The sequence below is a fragment of the Trichoderma harzianum genome, assembly GCF_003025095.1.
Source record: "Trichoderma harzianum CBS 226.95 unplaced genomic scaffold M431scaffold_1, whole genome shotgun sequence".
NCBI classification, from domain to species: Eukaryota; Fungi; Ascomycota; class Sordariomycetes; order Hypocreales; family Hypocreaceae; genus Trichoderma; species Trichoderma harzianum.
Genome location: NW_020209249.1, coordinates 1,782,563 through 1,809,013, shown reverse-complemented (window position 1 = coordinate 1,809,013; position 26,451 = coordinate 1,782,563). Strand labels below are relative to the sequence as shown.

Sequence of the window (26,451 nt, the reverse complement as noted above, 5' to 3'; positions counted from 1 at the left end):
CCATCCAGATTCACCTATCCCGAACCAGACGGTAAGTCATCTCGTCCGTAACAAATCAAAAGTGCCCTGTTCCCTTCCATCTTCTCCTTTCACTATCCCCATCACACACGCGCGCAACACACACACACGCACCATACACACTGGGCTAGTGACTAGCAGACGCAAAAGGAGAGCTTGTTTCTTTTTCTGCTTCTTCTTGTTCCTATTTCCTGATTCGTCCCGCCCTGGCCCGCCATCCGCCATCCGCCTTCTCCTCAGGTTTCACAGCGCCTCGCGAGCTCCCTTGCATCATGTTTCTTGTTGGTGCGGCCATCTGATTTGTCCTCCCCCCCCTCGAATTCCCTTGCAGACGAAACGCGTTCGTAGGTCCGGAGCCTATCGCTCGTTGCCTCCCCCTCGATTCTGTCTCCACCAGCTCCAGTGGCGCTAGCAGATACAAGAATCAACAGGGTGCGAGTACGTGCAGCACCAGTCGCAGGTCTTTTTCCCGTCTCCTAGCACATCTCCTAGCAACTGGCAAGACGGACTAGGCCGGAATCAAGTTAGCAGTGGGTGCTTTTTGATTCTGCTACTGCTCGTGCTGCTGCTAAGCTGCTGATATCGCCCTCGACTTTGCCCGGGTCTCTTGCAGCTTCACCTCCTGCGGCTGAACCCCGTTCCACTGTGTCAACCTGCTTCTGACGTTGATGCAGCCTTGAAACCCTCTCCAGACCGAGACGCCGCCATCATCCCATCTCCGATTCCCGCTTTCCATCTCTCTCCAGCCATTCCTCCATCTTGCTCTCGTCATCTAATTCTTTGTCCTCCCGTCCCCTCTCGCCAGATCCGTCCCTATCCTATTCCATCCTCTCCAATATACACCGCGCAACGCCCAGCCTCTCGCCCAATCCAGCCTCCACCGACTCGTTATTTCGATTCTTGCCAACCCCTCCAACGCATCAACATCATACCATACCGCCGTAAACTGAACAATCAGGACAGTAGAACCATCGTCAAGTCACAGCCTCATCTCGGGACGAAATGGCGCAAGCTGGAGTTCAATCGTTGAAGGTAAATCGCATCCATCTACTTCTCTCCGACTTTGATATTTTTTTTTTGGTACTGACGCCTCCTGTCTCCTTTAGTGTGTCGTGACCGGTGACGGTGCCGTCGGCAAGGTATGTGACCATCTTGACTTGCACCTCCTATTTTCCAAGCTAGTTTGACTAACTGCGATTCATAGACGTGTCTGCTCATCTCGTACACGACCAATGCTTTCCCCGGAGAGTACATCCCGACCGTGTCAGTACCGCCTTTCGATGTATAAAGAAGAGTTGGGTTTGCGACTTCTCGGCTGACATTGAAATTCTCATGGCAGGTTTGACAACTACTCTGCTAGCGTCATTGTTGATGGCAAGCCAATCAGTCTGGGTCTTTGGGATACTGCAGGTCAGGAGGATTATGATAGACTCCGACCCTTGTCCTATCCTCAGACTGATGTATTTCTCATCTGCTTCTCCGTTGTGAGCCCGCCATCCTACGACAACGTTGCTGCCAAGGTACGATATACATCTCCTATTTCCGTCTGTGAGAAGAACCAAAATATCTGACCATAGATAGTGGCTCCCTGAGATCACACACCATTCCTCTGGAACCCCCATCATCCTGGTCGGCACCAAGATCGATCTTCGAGATGACCCTGCCACCAGGGCTACTCTGACCAAGCAACACATGGAGCCTGTCAAATACGAGAACGTCCTGAACTACGTCAAGGAGGTGAACAAGGCGAACAAGATCATCTACAAGTACATAGAGTGTTCTGCTCTTACGCAGCGAAACCTCAAGAGCGTCTTTGACGAGGCTATCCGGTAAGTAAACGACGACGGCCTAGGACACGCTTCTTATACTCTCCTTTTGCCGTACCCGCCTTCTTAATCACAGCTAACGTTTCCTGTCTCCAGTGCGGTTCTGAATCCCACCCCGCAAGCGTCCAAGGCCAAGAAATCCAAGTGTTCCATCCTGTAAAGATTTCTCGCGAAGCCATTTTCGTTTTCCCATCTGTAGCATCTTGGGCAGCGAAGGCCTCTGTTAGAATTTCTTTTACGAACGATTTCCAATCTCGAGCCGCCGCCGCCGCCGCCGCCGCCGCACGAATTTTTTTTGGGTCACCTTAGAACGGTGTACATTACAGAAGCTCCTCACCGGGACGTATTTCGATGAACTAGACCGACTTAGTTATTAATGGAGAGTGGAGGACGAGACGAAGGTGAAGAAGGTCGGGGCTCTGAAAAGGAGATTTCTTTTTTAATGAATATGGCTGTCCTGTGTCTTGAGATTCCCCCCATTTTCCTGGTACTGTTGATAGGGTTGCAGCAAGCCAGAAAATGACATTTGTTGACAGGACGGCAAGATTCTGACGCCATCTCGGTGGTCCTAGAAGGTGGAAGATGAAAGAAAATATTACCGCTCCATGGCGTCTGGCAAATTAACGATTTTTGTTTTGCTTTGCGCCAGTCGTTTTCTACACTGCTTGAAAGAATTATATTTGAACCATTTTTTCTCTTCTCGTCCCGCTGCTTTTCATTCCTTGACTCATTATCGATAGTATTTTCTGTGGGTTGATTTGGTATCTATAGATGGCAAATGCATAGCAGATGGTGCTCGGTATGTATTATACCGGTATTTAGAGGACAGTCTTTGATGCGTTGGCTCAACAGCTAGCAGATTGCATAGGAAAGACCAAGTTCCGTCCAATTCGATTGGGGGTATCTCTCTTTCAGCAATTTTCACACTTTCCCTCCATCTCTCGCGCAGCCATGCTATCCTAATGAAGCAAACTCGTCACTAGTTCGTTTCCGATGCTTGATACATATGTCCCAGCTCTCATAGACGGTAGATTCAGCTGCAAAGCCTTCAATCGTCACAGTCCCATATGAAAAAACAATAATAGGCGGCCACCAGCAAATTACATCGAAATAATCAAAGAAAAAGAAATAAACAGTATAAACCAGGCCGTATTTGACCAAAGGTAGCAACAAATAAGCGCAAGTGAAAGCATACATGAAGAATTCAAGTGACATCATCAACAAGGTAGATTACTTAAACAAGTTTCCAAGACCAGGGAGACGGGCAAGACGGCTCGGGTGGATGTCCATTCTGGACGGGCCGCTGGACTTGCCATTGGTCTGGTTCTCTTCCTTGGCCGTCTTCTCCTTTTCGATGCGCTTGGCTCGGTTTTCGTCGAGCTTCTTGTTCTTTTCGTTGATCTTGTCCTGGCGGCCCTGGCTCTTTCCGCCTCCACCAGCACTGTTGAAAGAAGCACCAAAGGTTAGCATTAACTCTCTTTTCTCGATTTGTGATACACTTTGTGGCATGTTAAAACTCACGTCAGTTCAACATTGATTTTTCTCGCCGGAGAGATGCCGTCCTCAAACATGGAATGGTGGAACTTGTCCAGGCACGTCCTCTGGTGCGTCGGGGTTGCGAACTCGACAAACGCGATGCCCCTGCAGACCTTGGGATCCTCCTTTTTCGTCAGGCACCGCACAGCGACGGGCTTCAGAGTGGCGAAATGCGCCGTGATGGACGCCGCTGTGGCGGTGTAGGGGAGGTTGCCGACGAAGACAATGTTGCGGCCCGCCTTCTGGGCAGAGGACGAGTCGAGGTCGATGACATCGCCGGATTGGGGCACGTCATTTGACGAGGAGGAATTTTCCTTCTTGGACTCCTTCTTGCTGGACTTTTCTTTCTTGTCCTTCTTCTCTTTCTTGTCTTTCTTCTCCTCCTTCTTGGCTTCTGTCTTTCCGTCTGTCTTTGATTCAGACTTGGGCTCTGCCTTCTTTGGCTGTGTGTTCACCTCGTCATCGTCAATGTCCATGCCCTCAGGAAGATCCTGAATGTCCTTGCGCTCCTCTTTCTTCTCCTTCCGGGTCTTGTTGTTGTATTTGGACTTGTCCTTTTTCGGCTTCTTCTCTGCCTTTTCTTTCTTTTCCTTCTCCTTCTTCTCCTTCTTCTTCTTCTTGTCCTCCTTGGACTTGGGCTTCTTGGACTTTCTCACTTCATTGCCTGGCTCGGCATCGTCATCGCTGCGCTTGCGCTTCTTTTCGGGCAAGTCTTGAGGCACATCGACGGGCTTGACGTCCTCCGAGGCGGCGGCGGCGCGCTTGGACTTCATGGTACAGGACTCTTTTGTGAAAAATGCCTAGAGAATTAAAAAGAAGGAAAGAAAAAAAAAAGAATTGGCGTTTCGAGTGGCGGGTGAATGTGGAAGACAGCTGGGCGCGACTGTCGAAAGCTTGCGACGATAAGAGGAAAAAAAACTCCAATCGCTCTTATCGTGGCTAGATTGCCTCCAGTCGCAATTTTTAGGTGGGGCAGCTGCTTAGAGTAAGGAAAGAAGGGACTGCTGGCCTGAATCGGCGCTAGTGGGCGCAATCCTGTAGCTTCCGCTTTGGCGTACCGCTAAAACGGCCAGTGACAGACAGAATGAAATAGAGGCTCTCGATGTTCTAGAAAAAGATCCATGGCCAATGAAGATAATGGTACATTATAGCATCAATACGACTGTTAAGAAGAGTCGACTACCTTACTCTGATATGATACAAAAACTGGTAGGACTTGAGCGATGCGTCCAATCCGCTGGTCAAGAAGATCTCATCAATCAGCAGAAGATGGCCTCCCTCCGTGCCTGAGGATCGACAGACATTCTCAGTACCGTCCCATAAATCACTTTTACACTCCATAGAGCCATAGACTATGAATAACTCCGATTTGCAAACTTTTTCGTACTCTTCCAAGGATTGGATCAGAATCACCACTCAATCTGTTCTGCTTGACCCTGCTTCGACATTCTGCCACAGAATCAGATCTCAATCAACTGAACGATATTCTGGCCAGTTACTTTTGCACATCCTCAGGCTAATGAGGCAGCCGTGATATCAATTTGGCAATGTTGAGGTACATATTCTCCATGGCAACCGACTGCTCTACATTTAGTCAAAGTTATCAACACCAAGAAGTCTGGGGCCTCACCGTATCCCGTTCGATGAAAATTCCAATCTCATCGGCATGGTCCATGGTGTCGTTGACACCCAAGTGCCAGTAGATATCACGCTTTCCAGGCCTACCAAAATCGACGTCAGGGAGAGAACTGACGCTCCTGACGCTTCCACGTGGACCCGGCATGGACGCGGTATTGACGATGCCGTCATTCTGGAGCCAGTCTTCAAAACCGGGTTCTAAAATCTCCCTCTGTGCCTGCGTAAGCTGCTGGCCGCCCATTGCGTAGACAGTTGGCATCATTATTGGTATGACGTCCTCTCGTGGAATGTACTCTCCTGGGCTAGGAAGCTTCATATTGTAGCCCTGTATCCGGAGAACCCTAGTAATCACTGATTGGGTGATCCATTGCACGAAAGCAGGGAAATCAACTATCGCTGGGAGAAACGTCCACGCCCCATTAACCACCATGTTCGTCAGCTGCCCGAGGAATGGGATTGGTATCCCTGTCTTGAAGGGAAACTCATTTAATGCGACCTTGCCCCAGTCAGGCCAATCTGTGGGAAAAGGTCTTGTTGCATGAAACGATAGACTGAAGTAGAAGATGTTTGGCGAGGTGTTGATTGTTTTCTGGGAGAGTTCATGGACACCTTCGATACTGTTGTCGTAAAACCCGTTGTTCTTGGAATATAGCCACTTCCACACAGGGCCATCGGGCGATTCTAGGCGTTCAAGCATGCCCTGGAAGGTTTCCCCAGTGTTTCTACAGATTCCCCAGTGGTCAAGCTGGAGGTCAAAGGCTCTCTTTTCTGGAGGATTGAAGGAAGCTGTAGCAAAGAGTCTCGCAATGAGCCCAACAGCGGCGCACAATTGTCGCTGAGTTCATTAGTCTTTGGAACCTTGGTCAATGTAAGGAGTGAGCCATTGTTAATACATACATCAACAAAGCTCTCAAGAACATCTATAATAGTAGTTCCTCGGTGAGGGGTCCCGAGTGTTGTGACTGAGGTGGCCCAGTCATCCCTCCCTGGCTGGCCAAAGTATTCGGTATGCAAATATCCGTTGTTACGTCTCATTAGATCCAAAAGAAAGCGTACCGTATTTCCGCCTTGAGAATGACAGACAAAATGAACTTTATGATCTTTGTCCCATTTCCAATCTTCAAAACCCCGTGAGCGTGAATATAGGATGGCGCGCCTTCTGTTGGTGGTGCAGGTTCGCTCTGGGCCACGGTTTGGGCCAAAATAATTACCATATTTCACATCAACATCATTTCTCTCCGCAAGGGTATTTGTCTTCAAGTCAACTGTGCTAAATCTGATAAAAATGAGCCTAAAATATTGAAGTGCCTAGGTAGTGAGAAACATACTGCCCAAAAGTAAGCTGCCTGTATAGCTCACAAGCGCGTTCCCAGTTTGTCGATATGGGAGCAATGGAAGCGACGATCACTGTATAGCCCCTATTGGCCAAGAGGGTCGCGATGTCAATTTCGCCGCCGAAGTAGTTGATGGCACCGAATAACGGAGCTCCCCAGCCTGTGAAACCCGGCACTTTGTTGCGTTAGTACTCGAGCTGGAGAAGATTTTTGAGACTTACCAAAGACAATCGGAACCGACTTATCATCGGGTGCAATATTCTCCACCTGTTGAGCGAGGTTGTGTAAATTCACAAGCCCATTCGGGTCATTGAGATTTAGAGCCATGAGAAAGGGTTGCCGAATAGTCTACTAAGAGCGAGGATAGCGAAGATGGTTGATGAGAGGGATTGTCGAAGTGAGTGAGAAAAAAAACCCTTTATGTTGATTTGTGGCGATGCAGGAGCGAATACGTCCCGTGAAGTATACAGATTGACGGCATATTCATGGACCTATATATCCTATCATGTAGGACTTGACAGGCTATCTCTGTGAGTGAGCCTTATAGCATAATGACGGAAGTGCTATTCAGCTGGTGCAGGTCTCATTCAGCTGGAGAGTATAAGCTCCCTTCAGCTGAAGAGTGCATACCAAGTTGACGCACCGGACCAGTCAAAGGCGGCAGGGCGAATGGCGAAGAGGATGGGGGCTTCCGCGCGCACTTGAGTTTCTGAGAAGGTCCAAGCCATCCCATCAACCTTAATTCAATTAAAGCAAATTGGATGTGGCGTAACCCTTTGAAGATTGACACATTCCACGAAATCACATGCTCATCAATTCAGGTGCATCAGCTGAAATGATTTGATACCACTAATGTCAGCCACCTTGCGGCTAGGCGCCCTCGATGTAGCATTAGCATAAGAGCGCCTTCAGCTCAGATTGATTCAATCAGGTTGAGTGCTATGCTCTGATAAAACTTCTTGTTTGTTAGTGCATTGGTATTGAACGGTCGCTTCATGTTAACATACGGTGTTGTTATGCTCACTACCCAGAATCGGCCGCTACTTGGTGCCATCTGCAAGTAGGCGAATCTCGGATGCTTACTTCACCGTCTGTCTCTTCATCTCCCAGCAGAACTAACTGTCCATCAGAAGTTGTTCAGCTGGGTACATATGTAGAGGATGCTGGCTCCGATAATAAAATGTTCGAGGTATGCATTGAGACTCCAGTGATGGTGAATGCGCGTCAGGGAATATGTAGAGATCAAAGACTGATAGTGATTAAATCGATGCATATAGTGTCTCGTAAGCTGGAGGGCACAGTGGTGCGGCTGTCTCGCGTCTCTACTTTGTCGACAACCGCTGTGCAGATCAACCCGAAAGCTTGATTGGCAGAATCTATCGCTTTCGGCAATGAGCTTCTCGGAAGCCACCGGCTCACCAGACGGTACGAGTTCCGTGATCGCAAAGGTTCAAGTAAAAATGGGCATATCACGGTCCGGTCGACTGAGGGGGCCGTTCCGAGCTTCTCTCGGGAACTTCCGTTGTTGAGTGGCTTGTTTTTGCTGGACGAGTTCCATTTTGTGTCAAGAAATCCTGTCAAAATTAGTATTGAAGTACTAACTCTCGGGCTTCATGCTAACGATGTATATGGTACTTACCGCCTAAGCTATAACATGAAAATAGAGGAGCTGTGTGTATCGCTGTTGACAGCCTGGATCATTCCAGCTGAACACCAAGATATGCGTTACATGTAGAAATAACGGCACTGTAGTTCGAGGGCTCACTTTGCTGTTTATTTGGCGGGCTTTATTGCAAGTATCGTAATCAACGGGAATAGGGCCTACTGATTACATTCTTCCACTCTCTCCAAGGGGTCCGCGACGTGATCTTCTGGCCGTTGCAGTGCCTCCATCTCACACGGCAAGCCTGATTGAGAAACAAGATGGCGGCGAATGAAAATCGCAACAAAGATACACACAGCATCAGCCTAAAGTTGATAGATCAAACTCTATCCCAAAACTGAACGGATCTATCAGGCGGCGCTGACTCGTGCTTGAGGCATCTGGGAGCCCAAGTAGGTATGAAGCAAGCCCTGCAATGCTAGGTTTACAGCATGTGCGATAAAAAAAGCGGAACATTCATGACTGCCGTTGAAGCAACGTTTTGCAATTGGTCGCTAGTTCGCTTCTTGTTGCGCCGCGTCGACGCCACCCGCTTCTTTATTTTCTGCTCCAGTAAAGGCCGAGGCAGTAGCCAGCGATTCGGCATTGACTTACCCGTGGTAATATCTGGTAGTTCTGCGAGAGCCTTTCAGAAAGACCAGAATGTGTTGGTTGCACAAACGCTTTTATTATATCTTTCTTGAGACAGGTCCCAATCGACTAAACATGCAAGATTCCATCTGGTACTACCTATTCCTACGTAAGATTGCCATCAAGGGCTTGTCTGATTCATGTATCCATCCGCGGCCGCCTGATACATAGTCCACGTTCTCTTGACTGCGATTAGTATAGCTGCCAAGGGTGTCTTAACCGTAGTACTTACTATCTAGTCTATGTGGTTTGGTATCGTGCTCAAACCAAGTCTGGGCAGGAGCATCTCGGAGAGAGTCCGCGATTCAGTCAGAGATAAGCCCTGGCCACTCATTGGCCGGAATGCCGAGTTTTCTGCGTCATCGCACCACAACCGCCAACTTCTCTTCTGTTCCTGCCACTCGACCGTGCGGGGAAACGGCGGTCTCCTTCCTTGGGGCAAGAGGCTACTTGTACTTGCCCTCTCCAGCAGCAAACCAGCGAGAGGCATGACTAGCCCAGGCCTGGGCGTTCTTACCCCACGGATTTTTAGGCTGCTACCCCGCAAGTGCAGGGGCGGCGAAAGCCAATCGCCGGCCCTGAGTTAGCGAATTAGGGGAGCTTAGCGCAGCCTAGAACCTCTGAGTGCCCTGTAGAAGCCATGGATCGAGAATCTTGCGTGTGGAGAAGTGAGAAGCCGATGCCGTTTGGAGACCGTTGATCGCAAGGTTGCTTGAATTCCCCCATGCGCATAATCTCATCACAGCTGTTTGTGATCCCGTCGGGTGTTTACGAATTCGATTGCTTGACAAGGTTCATACATACGAGTCAGCCAGCCATCCAGCAACTCAATCAATCAATCAACCAACCAGTTTTTATCTCTGCAGTACTAAAGACAACAATTAAGCAAATACTGTACCGCCCTCTAGCTCCAGCCCCAGATTTCGGAAGTTGATCGACATCGTCTACTGGCCCTACCATTCCCGATTGATCAATTTCCTGCTTCTCATGGCGCCATAGAAGAGAGCCGCTCCACCGAAGAGACAACAACCTTGACGCCAGTGACCTTTGGATGGTGTGAGTCCTTGTAAATCCCGAGTCCAACTGCCAGGGTTTGCGCGCGTGTCCGTCAAATGATACAGCATGTGCTAACCCGCATTGTGGAGAAGAATGATGGATGAGTGCAACATCGTGGGTCACCCCAGAATCTCAAGCCTCCCCAGCTGCTGTTACTACTTGGTAGTATTACTACGAGGTTTAGTATTACTGGCAGAGAACAACAAGGACGGCAGCGGCAGCTCGGAACAAGTCAGCTCCTAAGCATGGGTCCTTGGACGGCGGGCTCTTCAAGTAATACGCCGTCCCTTTATCATCTGTCGTCCCCCTCATCTGAGACAAGACAGCTCTTCCCTCGGATGTAACCTTGCCATTGACCACCCTTCTTTTCTCTTTTTTCCTCCTCTTTTCTCCAACTCTTTGACCTGATCACCACGTTTTCTGACAAGATTCCGTAGCATTCGTTGTCTCCGGTGTTACACTTTGACCTACACAGCGCAATGGACGCCGGAAAATATGCCTCTGAGAAGGCAGAGGTTGAGAAGATTCAGGATGTAGCAGCAGGTAACCTCACAACAGGCTCTGAGCCTGCTCTCGGAACTTTTGCCGACGTTGATGAAAAGAAGATTCTTCGCAAGGTACGTGACTCTATCGTCGACCCCAAGAATCGCCAGTCGCGTCAGCTCTCCTAACACTATGCTGGTATAGATGGATATCCGATTACTCCCAATGCTTTCGGCACTATATCTCCTCTCGTTTCTCGACCGTAAGTTGATCATAAAACATAGCGCAAGTTCATTCAGCTGACTGCGACAAGGCGGAAATATTGGCAATGCCAAAATCGAAGGACTTCAGGAAGACCTCAACATGTCGCCTGGCCAGTACAACTGGTGTCTCACCGTCTTCTTCTTTACCTATGCAGCATTCGAGGTTCCTAGCAACCTGCTCTTGAAAAAGCTGCGCCCCAGCCGCTGGCTACCATTGATCATGGTCTGTTGGGGTGTTGTCATGACTCTCATGGGTATCGTCCAGAGCTTTCGGGGTCTGCTGGCCGCTCGTTTGTTTCTAGGAGTGACAGAAGCCGGCCTATTTCCCGGTGTAGCTGTAAGTTTTACCTTGTTTGGAACCATAACAGCATATTTCGACTGACACGAATAGTACTACTTGACAATGTGGTACTGCCGCGAGGAAATTCAGCTTCGCCAAGCGCTCTTCTTCTCTGCTGCCTCCGTCGCTGGAGCTTTCAGTGGCATTTTGGCCTTTGGAATCAGTAAAATGGACGGCGTCGGCGGACTTGCAGGCTGGAGGTGGATTTTCATCCTCGAAGGCATCGCGACTGTGCTTGTCGCGGCCATGGCCTTCTTTTTCCTTCACGATTTTCCCGAAACCGCAAAGTTCCTTACGGAGGACGAGCGCGCTTTTGTTGTTCATCGTCTAAAATACCAAGGCCAAGTTGGCCAGGCTCAGGTGGCACAAGCCGAAGAATTCGAATGGAAGTATGTTCGTCAAGCGTTTACCGATTGGCAAGTCTGGGTCAACATTTTCGTTTACTGGAGTGTAAGTCTTCCGCCATACTAGTCATTTCACTAGGTCGCTCTCTTCCATCTCTTTGACTGTACTAATATTCAATGGGAACTTTAGATTGTTTGTCCCCTCTACGGCATCTCCCTCTTTCTCCCCACCATTATTAAATCTCTTCATTACACATCGAGTACCGCCCAGTTAATGACGGTACCCATCTACGTTGTTGCTGCTATCCTAGCTGTCATCAGCGCCTACTTTTCTGACAGGGTAGGGAAGCGGAGCCCTTTCATCATTGGCTTCCTTTTGATGATGATAATCGGCTTCTCCATGTATGTCTTCACCACATCATCTCTCCCAGCTGCTTGAATAACAAGTATGATGACTAATCATTATTCTAGGTGTATCGCTTCGTCGAATCCGCATGTTGTTTATGGTGGTATATTCATTGCGGCTTGTGCCATTTATCCTGCATTTCCTGGAGTTATTACATGGCTATGTAACAACTTGTCTGGGAGTTACAAGCGCAGCGCTGGAATGGCTATTCAAATCGGAGTCGGAAATCTTGGAGGTGTAAGTGGATGCCCATCTTTGCGCCTAGATATTGCCCCCACCGCTGACACTCCTTTCATAGGCCATGGCATCCAACTTTTACCGTCAGGCTGATGGCCCCCGATTCATCCTGGGACATGGCTTGGAGCTCGGCTTCATCTGTATGGGGATCGTCGCCAGCTGCATCCTAATCTTCAGCTACTACACCGTGAACAAGAGGCGCGAGCAAAAGCTGGCGGATGGAGAGGCGGCCAACTTTACGCCAGAGGAGTTGTCGGCTCTGGGAGACAGGGCCATCACGTTTCGTTACATGTTCTAGTTTGCGGCCGAAAGTCGTCGCCTGTCCTTGTCTGGCAGTTTGGAGATAGACGAATAATAAAAACGACATTGTATTTCTGCCACGACTAACTCGGCGCATCTGCCGTGCGCGGGACTCTAAATGAAGAACTAACAAACATGATAATGACCACAATGTTTCAATACGCCTGCTATAAACAACAAAATAAGATCTTGGCCCCTACAAGTAACCGTCCACTCTCCTTGAACTTCTCCTCAGCGTGGTAATATCAGCTCATCAATATCCCACTGACGAGGATGATGAGCAGAGCAATGATGCAAAGCTGGGGTGTCAACTTCGAAACGCCGTTGACCAATGCGATCTTGGGAAGTGATGTCTCCGTTATCACGTTGTCAGATGACACAGAAACGCGAGCTGTCGTGGGCCTCGATATGACGAATCCGCTCTGTGTCGGAAGGCTGCTTGGTTCAGCGACGTGGACGGAGTCAACCATTGATTCCACCATCACGCTGCTACCAATGGCCAATTGAGCGACATTGCTGATCATGTCTGTGGAAGCTGCTGTAGCCGCAGGAGCTGGCTCCCAAACAGTGACAAACATCGTCTCAGCACCAGCCTCACCGGGACGAATGACTTTGACCATGACCGAACCCATTGGCTCATCGTGTCCTGTCGTCACTGTCTCCTTGCCCCCAGATTCGCATGTGGTGGTAGATGATTGACCATGTGCCCCTGCACTTGTCGGGCTTGATGACCGATTAGTTTTGGCAGTTGGCCAAAGAGTGGTCACCGAAGGTTCGACGGTCTTGGAAGTAGGCTTGCTTTCTGCGGTTTCCGCGGCGAGGTCATCCGTTTGGCTATCTGGAGTATGTGCCGGTGATGATAAGCCACCTTGCCCATATGATGGTGCCTGCGCCCCTGAGCTGGGGCTTTCCTGTGGACTGGGCTCTGCACTTGATTCAGGGATGCTCGTTTGAAAGGCAGAGCTGTTGTCAGGTGACTGCTCACCAGATCCCGCGCGTGTGTATTCTGGCGGGTTGGCGCTTGATGGATCTGCCGGTTCAGCTGAGGAAGGTGGGGATGGAGGTGTAGATGCCGGTACCGTGGCAGCAGGGGGTGAAGAAGGAGAAGGTAACGAAGGTGGTTGAGCAACAGTTGCAGGCTCTGCAGTCTTGGATGCCTGAGGACCTGGGATTGGATTGGCCGACATATCCGTGCCATCTGTCACCGAACAAGGACTTGATGAAGGGGTTGGAGCTGGGGAAACAGGTGCGGATGTAGCAACGCTGGAGGTTGCTGAGGCCTGAGGGCCATCGCCACCGTTAGGAGGATGAGAAGGTTCCCCGGCGGAGTTGTTTGAAGACTGGTTTGGATCCTGAGGATCAAGGCCACCGGTATCTTGAGAAGCGGTCGAGCATGGAGATGTAGAGGCTGGAGACGATGGATTGCCTCCCCCTGGGGCCGCGGAGGGTGCAGATGTTACAGCAGGATCGCCGTGCTCACCGAGATCAGTTGACTGTGGAGGAGCTTGCCCGCCGTCAGGACCATGAGAGTTTGATAGAGTAGAGGTTGGCGGACATGAAGATGTCGTAGCGGGATCAGCCGTTGACTTGGTTGGTTTGGCTGGGGCGGGTGGCGTAGCATTGCCATTCTCGCCATTGCCATTGCCGTTCTCGCCCTCGCCTTGGTTCTCACCATCACCCTCACCTTCACTCTCACCAGGATCAGGACTGGAGACAGGAGGTGGTGGTGTAGGAGAGGTGGCAGGCGTAGATGGAGCAGGCGGAGGGAGAGTCACAGTGACAAGACCGTCTGGCCCGGAATTGCATTTCAAATCAAGGGAAATGTCAAAGGACAAAGTCAAATGGTCGGTATCTGGCTGAGATGCATCACCAGGCGTGCCGTACGCAGGAGGGATCGATGGGGTGGGAAGATATTGAGGTTTCTCCAGGTCGACGTGCTGGACCTCCACGGGATGCAACGGCCCAATGCTCATGCCCAGGTTGGAACATGCGAGGGCGACATGGGCCACCGCTGGGCCGTAATCGTACTGGGGACAAGCGCCGATGAGGCATTGGAAGAGAGACTGTGACAAGCAATCTGTTAGCACCACCACCCAACAAGGAGTGCAGACGACCAGATGTCGAGGGCGACTGACGTTTGTCATGAGCTTGTTTCCACAAATGGTCTTGAGGTCGAGTGCTCCCTTGTCGTTTCTGATGTTCGAGGCACAGTTGACAGCGCATCCTGTGCAAATTTGGTCAGTACAAAGACAGTTCAAAAGGGGAAAAGCACAGCAAGCAGTGTCACTCACGCGGTGCCAGGTCGCTGGCATCGCAGAGACCAACGTGGAGGCAAGCAGCCAAGACAGCCGCAGCGGAAACAGGACGCATTGTTGCAGCGAGTGAAGCAAGGCGAAAAGAGTGTTTGTGCGTGAGAAAAATGGATTGTCGCAATTAACGATAGTCACCAAAAAGGTTCCAAAAAAGACGCGTGAGGATGAATTCCAAAAAGAGTGTTGGCGATGCTCTGGTGGTGAATGATGGAAGATGGAGAAGAGGAGGAAAAGGGGAGAAGAGAGAGAAGAAGAGAAGAAAATAAAAGAGGCCATGGACAGTCGCTTAGGGGACGGCGAAGTGCAAGGAAAGAGCTTCGCTTGACGCGTACTCGGATGGCGCAAATGGGAGGAGCTTTGAGGAGAAGGAAGGAGCAGATACTTTTGGGTTCACATGCATGTACCAAAACAAAACGACATCATCAGTGGTACCGTCAATAACACGCGCATGTCCATTCGTCTATATCTACAAAAGTAAAACTCCATTACAACTGTGAATTAAGAAGAAGCAGCAAAGGGCGGGAAAAGGCCCGTCAATGCTGTCCGTGATGCAAAGTAAACGTGGTGCTGAGCAAGGCCGTCATGTTCCAATACGTGACATCCTCACTAATAGAACAACAAGGCCAATGGCTTCTTCTCATCGCCGTATCGATCCTTGAACTCCTTCCTAGCCAGGAACCGTGCAAGCGGCATCATGGTGTCCTTCATGTCCATGACGCCCCTCTTCTTCTGGTCAATATGCGAGGCATCAACGACCAGGCGCTGCAGCTTGTCCAACGACAATGAACCTGCCACTGGTCAGACTTTGAACGTGCTCATATTTATTTTCATGTAGTTGCTAGGGAAATCGAATTGACAGGCAGGTACTCACCATTGTCGATGAGCTCCATCAAACGTGCTGGCGTGCCAACACCAATGCCAATCTTCTTGTTCTGCAGCAGGGCGACTTGCTCTTCGACCTTCATGTGTTTGGCAAACTGTGACAATTCATGTGAGCACAAAAAAAAAGCTGTGGAGCATATCAAATCGCAACTCACCAGCTTTGCAACTAGACTATCCTTGCCTGAGAATTTCCTTAGAGCTCTATAGTTGCACTTGTCAGTAAGTCGTCCAAGATGGTTCATTCAGTAAAGGATGGCTACCTGGTAAGGTCTGCAGCTCTCAAGCCTGCACCAGCGACAATAATGGTATGGGGCATGCCCTTCTTCTTCTGCGCTCTCGCCAAGCTCTCTGGATGTTCTGAGAATTTCTCGAGAAACTCTGGCAGCTTTTCCAGCGACCTGTTTTCCTGCCATGAGGTGGTGTCTGTGATTGAAGATGCTACAAATCTCATGTGAGCATTACTGAATGAAGACCAGTCCGGGACATGTTGGAATACCTGATATGGCCAGATCTGACAGCTCTACGGGACTCAGATCGGCACCGAATCTCGCTAGCTTCTGTGCATGATAGTCTGCTAGAAGCTGGCCGTCCATCTTGGAGAAGAGTGTGTTGAGGCCCAGCTCGGTGTCGAGGCTCTCATCGTCAACAGCGTGTTTGGACTTTCTCTTTTTGGCCTTTTTGGCCGGAGCCGCCTCTTCAGCGGTCCGTTTCTTTGAATTAGACATTTTGTCTGATTGTGATTGGGATTGATGTGATTGAGAGCTGCAATTTTTTTGAGACGATAGTGGAACTTGACCAAGGTGAGAATTTTGCGGGACGCACCGCACCGTGCGCAAAACTTAGCAAACACGGCAAATTTCCTGGTTAGCCTCTGCTTGAAATACAGTGCGACACTGTATCTCACCGAGAGCGTCGACTTTGATGCATCCGCCACACGGGATGGACTGACGGTAGTATGGTGTGAGTCTTGGAGAGTAATATGGTTTAGGTGCATCTCCAATCTGAGCGCATGAGCTGGTCTATAGAGTTATTCACTAAGATTCACTTGTTCCAAATTCATGTTTAATATATATCATTGTCAATTAATATCTCTAGAGATCAAAGGATCAACTCGTTGACATTCACTCTCCATGGTAATAGACGAAAAGTTCACTCATTTCGAGAACTGTAGGCAATGCCTCAAACCCATTCCAAACGCCAAACTTGAAAGTTCAAAAAAATAAAATAGAGCCAGCAAAATAGAGGCCGAAGAAGATGCGTATTGCCCTCAGAAGATGCTGTTCACGATGTTGCTACCAATCGATGCACCCGCACCGAAGATGGCGGCGTTACCAAGCTTCTTGCCGAACTTCTTTCCGTACTCGCCAACCTTGCTGTTTCCATCTCCGCCTTGCTGCTGAGACGGCTGGCCACCCTCTGCTATCGCCATAGGTGGCACACTGGCATTGTAAGGGTTCTGTTGCGCTGGAGGTCCCTGCGGGTAGCCGTATGCCGGCTGCTGGGGGTAGGCCACGGGAGCGGGCATGGGAGCCTTTTGCTCCTGCTCGACAAAGACGTAGTTTTGGGGGAAGATGCCCTCCATGCCAGTGCGGTGGTTACGGCCCATCCACCAGTCCTGGTTCATGTATTCGTATACATCGATCTTATCGTCCTTTTCCAGGCTCAGGTCGCGAGCATCGCTAGCATCGTAGCGGTACAAGGCTCTCGCATGGGCCAAAACGGGCTTCCCAGCCGGAGCCGGAGAGCGCGTGGGGACGCCAGGAGCGGGAGTATCATCGTATGAAGGAGGGGCGGGAGACGTTCCGTTGACGTTGAGATTCTGAAAGGCCTGGACAGGGGCCTGGACCGGAGGAGTTGCAGCTGCCACAGGCTGAAGAGGTGTTTGGTTTGCAGAACGAGCAGCGCTTCCGGGAGCGGCACCACGAAGGGGAGTTTCGGCGGGCAGGGCGGCGTGGATAGTGTCGAAAGCGGCTTCGTCGATGACGCCTTTCTCAAGGAGGCTTTCGAGCTCCTGTTCGATTGTTAATGATTTTATTCAGCGGAAGAAAAGAAGAAGTAAAGACTGTTTCCCATCATAGAGGATGTACTCACGTTCTTAATGGTTCGAAGAGACCGGTTGGTCTCCATGATGGTCTGGCGGTCCATGGTATTGGTGGCAGAGGAATGCGCGGAATAAGGCTGGGGGATCAGCAGCCGCTTTCGCGTGTTAGTTTTTGGTTATGGAAGAGCCTGGAGCCCTGTTTATAAGAGCCGGCAATAACAACGAAGGATGGAGTGCTCGGAAGAAGGAAAATTCTACGTCGAGCGCCGGTACTCCAGGAAGAAAGCGGTAGATGCAGGATGCAAGAACTGCAGGGGGTGGAACGATGCTGTGAGTGCTAAGGAATAGGTGGGAACAATGGCAGCTATGACAGCCCGTAGTAAACTGGAGTACAGGTAGTGGCTGTGCTGCCACGAATTACGCGGAGCGGACTCGAGGGCGGATTGGCATTTCGGGGTCTGGCGACCGGCCGAGAACGAAGCCACAGCAGCTGGAATGACGACACAACAGGGGGAGTAAACATTGTCATTACAATGAAATGAAAGACTGAAATGATTTATTTAATGAATAGCGTCGTAATCGAGCCGGAGATATCAAAGGAACTGCCACAACAAAGCGTTCATGTTGGTTCAATTGCATGTGTTTTCTTTCAGCACGGGCACCGAACCAGAGAGAATGCTCTACTTGTACTGAACAGGTACAGAACTGAAGCGTCGGGCCGTGTTGCCCGCTTATGTGGCTGGTAGATCGCTGCGTTTGGAGAGAGTTTTAGGTGATGTGTGCTGTTGGCCCTGAATTCGCCACCGACCGGAGGCAACCCAGTGCCACCAGGATTCTCGCTGCTAGTATCAGTACAAGTCAGTACATGTTAAGCAGCATAATGGATTAATGGTGCCAGAATCTAGATTGAACATGCAGGGTCACGAAATCACATAGAGACATTGGTGTTAGTTTATACTCTTTTTTTTCTTCATTATTATAATGCTACTTTTGTTTGGTCTGTATGACCGTCATCATAAACATCTAGGTACATCAGGATTCTCTGCTACTTTTGCTCAACCCCAATCTAAACAACAAACTTGCTCTCCTTAACAGCGTACTTGTCAACGTACTCGTCCACAGTCATGGCCTCGAGCTTCTTGCTGTCCTGACTGAGCTCAACGAGCTCGTTGACGGTGGCCTCAGGGAAGTGAGGAGCCAGGTGGCGCTTGTACTTGGCCAGGATGACGGGCTTGGCCTCCTCACGACGGAGACGGTGGCCCAGAGGAGCCTCAACAGCGACCTCGTCGAGGACGGTGCCGTCGTTGAGCTCAACGGTCAGGGCGTTGGAGATGGTTCGCAGGGCAGGGTCATGGTAGTCCTGAGTGTACTGGGGGTCCTCAACGCACTTAATCTTCTTGCGCAGAGACTCGACAAGCTCCGAAGTAGCAGCCTCAGAGCCGTCAACGTAGTCGGTGGCCTCGAGGCGGCCGAAGACGAGCATGACAGAGGCCATGTACTGGATGCAGTGGTCACGGTCGGCGAAGTTGTCCATGGGCTTGAACTGCTTGTCGATGATGCGGATGCAGGCCTCGTGGGTTCGGCAGGTGACGGCCTTGATGTCGGCGGCGGACTTGCCCATGGCCTTGAGCTGGTGGTGGATCTTCTCAGAGGCCTCGACGGCAGTCTGGGAGTGGAACTCGGCTAGTTTAAAACTGTTAGTCTTTTGAAAATAATCATTCCGTAAAGGGCACAATCATTATCATCGCAACTTACCAGGATAGGAGACCTTGAAAAGGACGTTCTCCATGACGTAGCTGCCGTAGGGGCGCTGGAACTCAAACTTCTTGCCCTTGAACAGGACATCGTAGAAGCCCCAGGTGGGAGCAGACAGGACGGTGGGGATACCAGACTCGCCCTTCATGACCTTGAGAGCCAGGTTGACGGCGCGCTGGCAGGCATCACCAGCAGCCCAAGACTTGCGGGACATGGTGTTGGGGCTGTGGCGGTAGGTTCGCAGGCTCTGGCCGTCAACCCACGCCTGGGTCACGGCATCGGCAATCTGCTTCTCGCTGAGGCCCAGCATCTTGGAGACAACGGCGGTGGAGGCGACCTTGACCAGGACAACGTGGTCGAGACCGACCTTGTTGTACGAGTTGAGCAGGGCCAGGCAGCCCTGGATCTCGTGGGCCTTGATCATGCCCTCGAGCACGTCTCGGATGGTGAAGATCTTGCCGCCAGCCAGGTTGCCGCCGGCCTTGTTGGTGCGGTTAATCCAGTCAGCAACGGCCAGGATAGCACCCAGGTTGTCAGAAGGGTGGCCCCATTCGGCGGCCAGCCAGCAGTCGTTGAAGTCGAGCCATCGGATCATGGCGCCAATGTTGAAGGCTCCGTTGACGGGATCCAGCACAAAGGGAGTGCCGGGAACCTTTGTGCCGTTGGGCACGACGGTGCCAGGGACAATCGGGCCCAGCAGCTTGGCGCACTCCTTGAAGCGGAGGCCCTCAAGACCGCAGCCGAGGGTGTCGAGGAGAATCCATCGAGCAGTGTCAAACTGTCAAAGTTGCAGTTAGAAGCTGGTACAGAGTCTCGATTTCTTCGTCTTCTTCTCCTCTTTCTCTAGCCAGCTTTTATTCTCTCCACAGCCATCTCGGGAGATCCCAATTGATGGCGGGGTATGAGACAAAAAAAAAAGACCACGGTGATTTTTTTCTTTTGAAAATGAGGGGCAGCCAGAGACGCCCGACAGTCTCGCGGAGAGGGGCAGCAAAACTTACAGCTAGCTCAGAGTCAATTGTCTTGTTGGCGACATAGTCGGCAATGTCCTTGATCTCAGGATCGTACTCGCGCGAGGAAGACATGATGGGCGCTCCAGAAAGCTTGGGGATGGAAGTCGAGAAGTTGCTGCGCGAGGCGGGGGTTGAAGGCACAGCAAAGCCGGACGAAGCAAAGCGAGCGGCGCCGATGGAGGCCGAGCAGAGACCACTTGCGGCTCGCGACTGGACTCGCAGCTTGGATGCTGATCTGATGCTGCGGGAGATGGCGGACATTGTGAGGCCAGAGGAGGGCAGAGTTTGAGTCTGTAGTCGACGGATTGGCTACTTCCTTCCCGTTCAACAAGACCCAGAAAGACTGATGGGAGAAGAGAGAAAAAAGGAGGAAGAGAGAAAAAAAGCTTCGAGCCGCTTTGTGAAGGCCGTTCCAACTCGCCGTGAGCCGAGCTTGCACCCTGGCAGACTCCGCCAATTTTAAGTGCTGCCTCTCGCTCAGCCGTCAAATGCCGTCCGCACCATCCTCGGCTAAACCAGGCCGATCTAGCAGCTGATTTCTGGTGGTTTAGCGGCATCTCCAAATCCTGGGGCCCCGGAGCCGGAGCATCGCCGGCCTCTTTCACCTCGGTCATGGCTGGCGAAGCTCCGGGCGACGGAGCAGGTGAAGCTCGGCTACTTTTACGTCGTACCGGGCGCCGGAGTCGCAGCAAAGAGAACCGGTGGCCGAATACATACAAGTAGTGGTAGTAGTGGCATACTCCGTATAAACAGCCTTTACTCAGATGATTCGTAATAGCCTCTTACAAAGTGTGTTATGCTCCCACAAGATCACGACATTATTGTCTTACTAACTGCAATCCCGGCATTGGGAGTCGCCTAATTTAGTGGTAAGATATAGCAATTCGAATCCATTTCTACATTTCCCCCCTCTTTTCTTTGTCATTTTCTCATGCAAGTACAATGCTTTTTCCGTCGGCGTGATGCTCTTTTCGTTTTACCGCACAAGATCCTACCCTAGAGCTAAGAATATGCCGAGCTGTTCAACACAACTCCTACTCTTGTACTCGAGTCAAGGGCTATGAGAAGAGCACTGAGTAGAAACTTTTCAACAATTCAGGTGCAGACTACAGGCGAACATGTAAATGTAGCAGGCAGATGATCAATTCACTATACAAGAATTACAACAATAGAAAGTCCTTGCATTAACCCATCCATAATAAATCGCATCAATTTTACATCGTCTTCAACAGCATTCCAAAGCACCACCGAGCAAACAGTCATTATACATGTATCCACCGCTTCAAGTTCCTCCACTACATGCTTCACTCCACTCACCATCAACAGTTTCGCATAGGTACTATATTCATACGATCGGTCAGCCAATTTGCTCCGGCTTGTAAGCGTAGACAGACATGGTGGCTTGCATTTACATTGTTCCTCACTCTAGATGGTCTCCTGGCTCGATGTAGACTGCCCCGTCCTGATGGGGAGTATGTATGTCGGACAAACGCTGCATTGGCCCTTTTTTCGGTGCTTCGGCATGATTGTCGGCGAAAGGTTGAGCTTTGGGTTTTGGCAGACGGGATCGGGCTTCTGCTCGCTTATACACCTCTGAAACACCACACACTTGATCTGATGCGGCGGATCAGGTAGGCAGTTCTCATAGACGACGGACGCGACGGTATACAGACACATGGCTGTGATTATAGCGATAGAAAGGGATTTGTTGAGTGGACTCTAATACGGAATCAAGTGCGATGAAGACTGGAAAGCAGATGGGAGCCAGTAGAATCGGTGGCCTTGGATTAAGGCCTATTAAAGATGAACAGATGCAAAGCACGGCGACTGTTTAACAAAGCGTCAAGACATTCTCCTTGAGTAGAATGCGGGCTCCCTGGGCAAAAGACACAATTTCGGTCCTCATCACCTCGAGAACAAAAGCCCCATTCTGGCAAGCATTATGACAGGATCCAACTCCAACCCCTTACTCCTGTGGGATGCTTCCCCATGTCCGCCCAGCATCAATGTCTGATTTTTTGTCTTTTTTCTTTTTCTTTAACTCTCATTGGCAATCTGCCAATGTCTCTTGAAACTTTGGGTAAAATGCGCCATTTCAAGAAAACGACACATCGTTTGTGTGTTCAATGATGGCACAAGACAGCACCATCAGTCGCCTCCCTTTGATTATTGACATCCTGGTATATTCAAGAGGGGGGTGATGCGAGATGATTACAGCCATTACAGCCGCATAATCATCGATTGTTTGAAGCGAGATGCCTCTCTCGTGGCCAGCTCCAACCCCCCTTCACAGGGCTCAAGTTCCATGTCCGATCGTGGACAGAGATCGCCGGCGTGTTCATCGGGCTGAGCCACGACTAAGCTACCATGAATTAGGCATAGCAAGGAAACCGGGGAGCAGGCATCTCGAGAATGACTAACCCAGCCAAACGTAGCTCTGCCAAGCAGCTGTTTATAAGTGCCAAAGGGAGGGAGTGTGCATGGATGATCGCCGACATGGCCTGACCATGACTCAATCTTTCATGGACCTGAGCCTGTCATTGTCTCTGAGGACATGTAGAGGCTAGCGTATGGGCGGCAATGCGCATGTGGGTATCTGGTCACGCTGGAAGAACTCTCCGGTCCGCTGCCAGAGGTGAAATGGCCTGTGACACCAATATTAGCTGGTAGACATTACTGTAAAAGGGTTGGCTGGTTTCAAGGGCTAAGTTTGAGCCAGTGGCTAGCTGGAGGGACTGTCTGATTAGACGCGGAAGCTTCCGAGCTGGATGTGTGGATCGCTAGGGCTCTTGGTGGAGTCTTTTCATAGTCACTTTGTTTCTGTACAAAGCACTTTGTGCTCTTTGGTGAGACGACCTTGATGGGCTCGACAAAATAGCAAGAGAGATAAAGCAAGTCTCACTCCTTTGGCATAAGAGTCAAACATGGAGGCGCGTGACGGCCCAAAGTGGCCAGTGCGGAGGACGCAGCCCCAGAATCAAGGTTGCCTGGTATCTGGTGAGGCAAGATTGGTCAATCTCTCGGTTATATGGTGTGTTGTCCTTGGCTTCTAAGTAGGGAGACACTGGTTCGATATCGTATATGCAGCTTCAGCTTGCTCTGGTGAAACTAGTGTACATAACATGGCTAGTGTTGAAGCTGGATGGCCCTCGGAAGAGCTGGAATAGCCGCGAGTAACCATTCTGCTCCCCCCTCTCTCTTACCCTCCTAAGATGAGACTTACTCTTGTTGCGCTCGCCATCTTTATATGGTGAGCCGAAAGTATCAAGTATGGGGAGGTATGTTTATTGGCTTGCTTGAAGGGGAAGAGCCCAGTATCTGCCAGATGGTTTCAAGGCCCAGTTCCCGCTCTCATAGAGACTGAGAAACTCAACCGGCATACAAAGAAACGGAGTTACCCATCATTAGCCCTATCAGAGCTGACAGTCAAAGCTATCCGTAAAAACAACCCATAAGATAATTTGGCGTCCAATGAAAAGCGAATTGGAACCCCTGGAGTCTAGTCACGAGGAGTTTGCCGCTGTGGCTGGCGACGAATTGAGCAAGAGTACACGAAGATCTTGTCCTCAGATTGCGCCAACCGTACGGGGTAAGGCTGCAAATGCGCCTCTTATGCCCGTGTTACACGGCTGGGAGATATGGGGAGTTGTGTCTAAGAATATGGTTAGCACAGGCCGTATGACTCTCGACTACCGGCGTACGAGATCCACGGGGCGTCAAACGAGCCTCATAATTGGGCACTTCGTACTCTGGCGAAAAAAAAAAAGAAATTATTCTTGATTCAGGTTGACCACAGTCCGGAGGGTTCTCTCCTATGCTTGGAAAATCAGGGCATTAGAAAGAGCTGCCCTGTGTTTTTCCTCCTGGGTGAGCATAGATGCAATACTAGCATCACCTGGCTGAGGTCATCCCGAAACTGTTCGGCCCTGGGCTGGAGCCATCTTGTTGAGCAGAGTGAGGCTGATTCAGGTGACCAATTACCTTTCGTGTTGGCCCACACAGGCCAAAGCTTTTCTCTGGGCATGGAAAATGCAGGCCGAGACTCGGTGAGGAGGAGGAGGAGCACCGCTTGAAACACGGGTGGAGAAATCAAGCACGGCTCTTTGATGAGTTCATTCATTGGGCGACATTAGCCATGCTGCTACATGGGCAAAGAGCCGGCATTTGGTGTCTATTGGCACGACTTTCTCTCCCCTGCCCATGCTGGTGCGTCAAGCTCTGGCGTGTCATTGCGTCGAGGAACGGGGGTCTGTGAGAGAGGAGAGCCTGGCTGAGAGCCGGATGTCGACCATCTGAATCTCGGATATTGTCCATGCCGCTATGAACGAGAAAACAAAGCTTTACTCTCAGTAGATAAGAGGAAGCCGGGCATACAGGAATGCCTTACTAGATGCAGTAAGTACGAGTACATATACACATGAAGCTGGGGCTGATTTTGGTGGATTGTTGGCCTTCTTACTCGCAATTGTCCGGCCGGCAGCCGTATTTGCCGTTTCTTCTTGCGGCTGTCGGTGATTGGGCTTTGCCACCGCTCGTCTCCAATCATAGAGCAAAATCAAACCATTGAAAGCATCCATGATATTTGGTCACAGGGAGGTCTCGGTGTGGTGAGTGAGTGAGGCCGAAGTCTGGGCGATAAGGTGGAACGGAATGGGATGGTGGGGGAGTGCCGCTGCATTTTTGTCTCACCCCCCGAAGGAAGGCGCGACATGAGCTGTTCCCTGCACAGAGGTTCAATACCTAAGGCCGCTCTACAGGTACAAGTACGACAGGTACGTCCCTGCCTGGAACATGCACCAGGTTGCTTGAAAAGTACCAGGTAGCGGTACTTCTGGGTTCAATTGTTCTCTCACAGCAGGGCGTGTGCCTTAGAAAAGAGCAGAGAAGAGCAGAACCAGGTAAAAGCTCCAGGCTCTCTTCTCAGGCTTCTATTGTCGGGTACCAACACGCACATAGCGAGCAAAATAATATGGACACTGCGGCAAGGGTGGTTTCAGCTGCCTCCACGATGGCGGTGGCGTAGCTTCCAGGTCAATAGTGAGTTTAATACAGGCGTGTTGGCGCTGGAGCTATAGCGAGTAGACGTACGGGTACAAGCAACTGAAGCACCAGGTGCCGAAGAAGTACTGCGTCGCTAAGCGGTCAGCGAGTGGGAGATGCTTTGCCATACAATGTGTGCAGAGAGGGCATGAACCGGAGCCTGACCTGCTGCGGACGAGAGACCTGGAAGATACAGGCACTCAGTGCAGCTCATGCACATTCGGTACTAACACACTTATAGCGGCGTACCTTGATGGACTACTACCTCTCTCGCCCATCTTTTGATCACACGGCAGAGAGATAGATCTAGTGCCCAATAGCTCTATACTATTGTCAATATTATGATAAGTAGTGCTTGTAAGAATTAGCAGCCCAGATGCGATAGTCTGATGATCCGGTACTAAGGCCATGGCGCTAGCGGCAAGTGGACCTACGGTACCTAGAAGCGTACCTGGTTCTAAGGCCGATCGGCGAAGTGGGCTAGCGGGCCTTCCCGCCGGAATAAAGCCCAGTAGTTGCTATGAAAGCTTTATACTGGCTCTTGGTGCATTTAAAACCATTATGTGACTATGAGAAGCATATTGGAGCCGTGAAAAAAAGAAGAAGAAAAAAAACCAACAAAGTGTACCATAATCGGTCCATGCAGATAGATTGGAAATGCGCTTGACTTTCATATTTTTTACACAGCCCAGCATAAAACTTCCATTAAAAAAGCCACCAGGCTAACGCAAGCCTCATTGTCCGTGTGCTGAGACAATTCCGTCTCGACCCCGCTTATTCCCATTTCCCGGGCCTCACCACCAATTGGCGCTTCTCGATCTAGATTTCACTCACGGGGTTCTGGAGATCGTACAGAGGTACGTACCGGCTTGTACTCTCTCTTTGGGTTTTCCTGTGCCGTCTCATTCTCATCTTATATCAACAAACCTTGTCTTGTCATATGGCAAAAGTATGAAAAGCCCAAGCCCGGACTTTATCGCCGATGACCAGCGGCTTTTAGGGGGTAAGAAAAAAAAGAAGCCTTCTTTTCTCATGCGAGGGAGTGAGGAGGAGAAGAAAGAGACAGGTCTAGAGTCTTTACCTAGGTACTAGGTAGTATGGCGGCACCTCGTCTCTCCTCGTCACAAACCTCATCCGCTCATTCGTCTGCGGCCTGCATATACTCCATAGGCCCAGTTGATTACTCGAGGTATTCATACTGTACATGTATTCGCAGCTTCTGTCCAGGCTGGCCAGGGGTAGACATAAGGAGGTACCATAATGGGTAGATCTGATAGGTAGAAAGAGAGAGAGAGAGAGAACACGCCACACCCATCCCCCGGGCTTCAATCTTA

General features: G+C 50.5%; 10 protein-coding genes across 10 annotated transcripts; 3 read left to right on the top strand and 7 right to left on the bottom strand.

Moving 5' to 3' along the window:
- Window positions 1–6: 6 nt before the first annotated feature.
- Window positions 7–271, top strand: M431DRAFT_131280 (hypothetical protein; the record flags this gene model as incomplete). Its single annotated transcript, XM_024912464.1, has 1 exon — window positions 7–271. A coding segment is annotated over one exon (265 nt), but the record flags the coding sequence as incomplete, so codon positions are not given.
- A 749-nt stretch (window positions 272–1,020) lies between these two features.
- On the top strand, window positions 1,021–2,107 carry M431DRAFT_537403 (hypothetical protein; the record flags this gene model as incomplete). The annotated part of the gene is made up of 6 exons (XM_024921018.1): window positions 1,021–1,050; window positions 1,125–1,157; window positions 1,223–1,281; window positions 1,358–1,538; window positions 1,600–1,847; window positions 1,941–2,107. 6 exons carry the CDS (start codon window positions 1,021–1,023, stop codon window positions 2,002–2,004), a joined length of 615 nt encoding a protein of 204 aa, XP_024780200.1. The 3' UTR covers window positions 2,005–2,107.
- A 967-nt stretch (window positions 2,108–3,074) lies between these two features.
- On the bottom strand, window positions 3,075–3,856 carry M431DRAFT_71002 (hypothetical protein; the record flags this gene model as incomplete). The annotated part of the gene is made up of 2 exons (XM_024921844.1): window positions 3,075–3,285; window positions 3,366–3,856. The coding sequence occupies 2 exons, from the start codon at window positions 3,854–3,856 to the stop codon at window positions 3,075–3,077; spliced, it is 702 nt and encodes a 233-aa protein (XP_024780199.1).
- Window positions 3,857–4,896: 1,040 nt separating this feature from the next.
- Window positions 4,897–6,679, bottom strand: M431DRAFT_71764 (hypothetical protein; the record flags this gene model as incomplete). The annotated part of the gene is made up of 5 exons (XM_024921947.1): window positions 4,897–4,959; window positions 5,011–5,853; window positions 5,916–6,294; window positions 6,347–6,512; window positions 6,574–6,679. 5 exons carry the CDS (start codon window positions 6,677–6,679, stop codon window positions 4,897–4,899), a joined length of 1,557 nt encoding a protein of 518 aa, XP_024780198.1.
- Window positions 6,680–10,180: 3,501 nt separating this feature from the next.
- On the top strand, window positions 10,181–12,072 carry M431DRAFT_489279 (hypothetical protein; the record flags this gene model as incomplete). Its single annotated transcript, XM_024916656.1, has 7 exons — window positions 10,181–10,318; window positions 10,389–10,446; window positions 10,498–10,784; window positions 10,839–11,237; window positions 11,322–11,533; window positions 11,603–11,774; window positions 11,836–12,072. The coding sequence occupies 7 exons, from the start codon at window positions 10,181–10,183 to the stop codon at window positions 12,070–12,072; spliced, it is 1,503 nt and encodes a 500-aa protein (XP_024780197.1).
- Window positions 12,073–12,319: 247 nt separating this feature from the next.
- M431DRAFT_526629 (hypothetical protein) lies at window positions 12,320–14,444 on the bottom strand (the record flags this gene model as incomplete). The annotated part of the gene is made up of 2 exons (XM_024920687.1): window positions 12,320–14,298; window positions 14,366–14,444. The coding sequence occupies 2 exons, from the start codon at window positions 14,442–14,444 to the stop codon at window positions 12,320–12,322; spliced, it is 2,058 nt and encodes a 685-aa protein (XP_024780196.1).
- Window positions 14,445–14,813: 369 nt separating this feature from the next.
- On the bottom strand, window positions 14,814–16,041 carry M431DRAFT_12433 (hypothetical protein). Its single transcript, XM_024912216.1, has 5 exons — window positions 15,765–16,041; window positions 15,529–15,706; window positions 15,424–15,469; window positions 15,258–15,363; window positions 14,814–15,174 (listed from the first exon to the last, which is right to left on the bottom strand). The coding sequence occupies exons 1-5, from the start codon at window positions 15,991–15,993 to the stop codon at window positions 14,993–14,995; spliced, it is 741 nt and encodes a 246-aa protein (XP_024780195.1). The 5' UTR covers window positions 15,994–16,041; the 3' UTR covers window positions 14,814–14,992.
- A 287-nt stretch (window positions 16,042–16,328) lies between these two features.
- M431DRAFT_104042 (hypothetical protein) lies at window positions 16,329–17,672 on the bottom strand. Its single transcript, XM_024911538.1, has 2 exons — window positions 17,360–17,672; window positions 16,329–17,279 (listed from the first exon to the last, which is right to left on the bottom strand). Exons 1-2 carry the CDS (start codon window positions 17,411–17,413, stop codon window positions 16,536–16,538), a joined length of 798 nt encoding a protein of 265 aa, XP_024780194.1. The 5' UTR covers window positions 17,414–17,672; the 3' UTR covers window positions 16,329–16,535.
- A 584-nt stretch (window positions 17,673–18,256) lies between these two features.
- M431DRAFT_502648 (hypothetical protein) lies at window positions 18,257–20,510 on the bottom strand. Its single transcript, XM_024918183.1, has 3 exons — window positions 20,066–20,510; window positions 19,065–19,842; window positions 18,257–18,992 (listed from the first exon to the last, which is right to left on the bottom strand). The coding sequence occupies exons 1-3, from the start codon at window positions 20,336–20,338 to the stop codon at window positions 18,376–18,378; spliced, it is 1,668 nt and encodes a 555-aa protein (XP_024780193.1). The 5' UTR covers window positions 20,339–20,510; the 3' UTR covers window positions 18,257–18,375.
- Window positions 20,511–21,294: 784 nt separating this feature from the next.
- Window positions 21,295–22,025, bottom strand: M431DRAFT_184620 (hypothetical protein). Its single transcript, XM_024913166.1, has 2 exons — window positions 21,472–22,025; window positions 21,295–21,416 (listed from the first exon to the last, which is right to left on the bottom strand). Exon 1 carries the CDS (start codon window positions 21,752–21,754, stop codon window positions 21,503–21,505), a length of 252 nt encoding a protein of 83 aa, XP_024780192.1. The 5' UTR covers window positions 21,755–22,025; the 3' UTR covers window positions 21,295–21,416; window positions 21,472–21,502.
- Window positions 22,026–26,451: the final 4,426 nt, after the last annotated feature.

What these genes read in the sequence shown, in the direction of transcription:
- M431DRAFT_502648 (XM_024918183.1), bottom strand. Translation starts at nt 20,338, where the DNA reads ATGTCCGCCATCTCCCGCAGCATCAGATCAGCATCCAAGCTGCGAGTC. An exon ending in CAATTGACTCTGAGCTAGCT is followed by an intron (nt 19,843 to 20,065) that starts GTAAGTTTTGCT and finishes CAACTTTGACAG; the next exon opens with TTTGACACTGCTCGATGGAT. An exon ending in TTTCAAGGTCTCCTATCCTG is followed by an intron (nt 18,993 to 19,064) that starts GTAAGTTGCGAT and finishes GTTTTAAACTAG; the next exon opens with CCGAGTTCCACTCCCAGACT.
- M431DRAFT_184620 (XM_024913166.1), bottom strand. Translation starts at nt 21,754, where the DNA reads ATGTGTCTGTATACCGTCGCGTCCGTCGTCTATGAGAACTGCCTACCT.
- M431DRAFT_12433 (XM_024912216.1), bottom strand. Translation starts at nt 15,993, where the DNA reads ATGTCTAATTCAAAGAAACGGACCGCTGAAGAGGCGGCTCCGGCCAAA. An exon ending in GTCAGATCTGGCCATATCAG is followed by an intron (nt 15,707 to 15,764) that starts GTATTCCAACAT and finishes TGAGATTTGTAG; the next exon opens with CATCTTCAATCACAGACACC. An exon ending in GATGGAGCTCATCGACAATG is followed by an intron (nt 15,175 to 15,257) that starts GTGAGTACCTGC and finishes GACCAGTGGCAG; the next exon opens with GTTCATTGTCGTTGGACAAG.
- M431DRAFT_104042 (XM_024911538.1), bottom strand. Translation starts at nt 17,413, where the DNA reads ATGGACCGCCAGACCATCATGGAGACCAACCGGTCTCTTCGAACCATT. An exon ending in CTCTTCGAACCATTAAGAAC is followed by an intron (nt 17,280 to 17,359) that starts GTGAGTACATCC and finishes ACAATCGAACAG; the next exon opens with GAGCTCGAAAGCCTCCTTGA.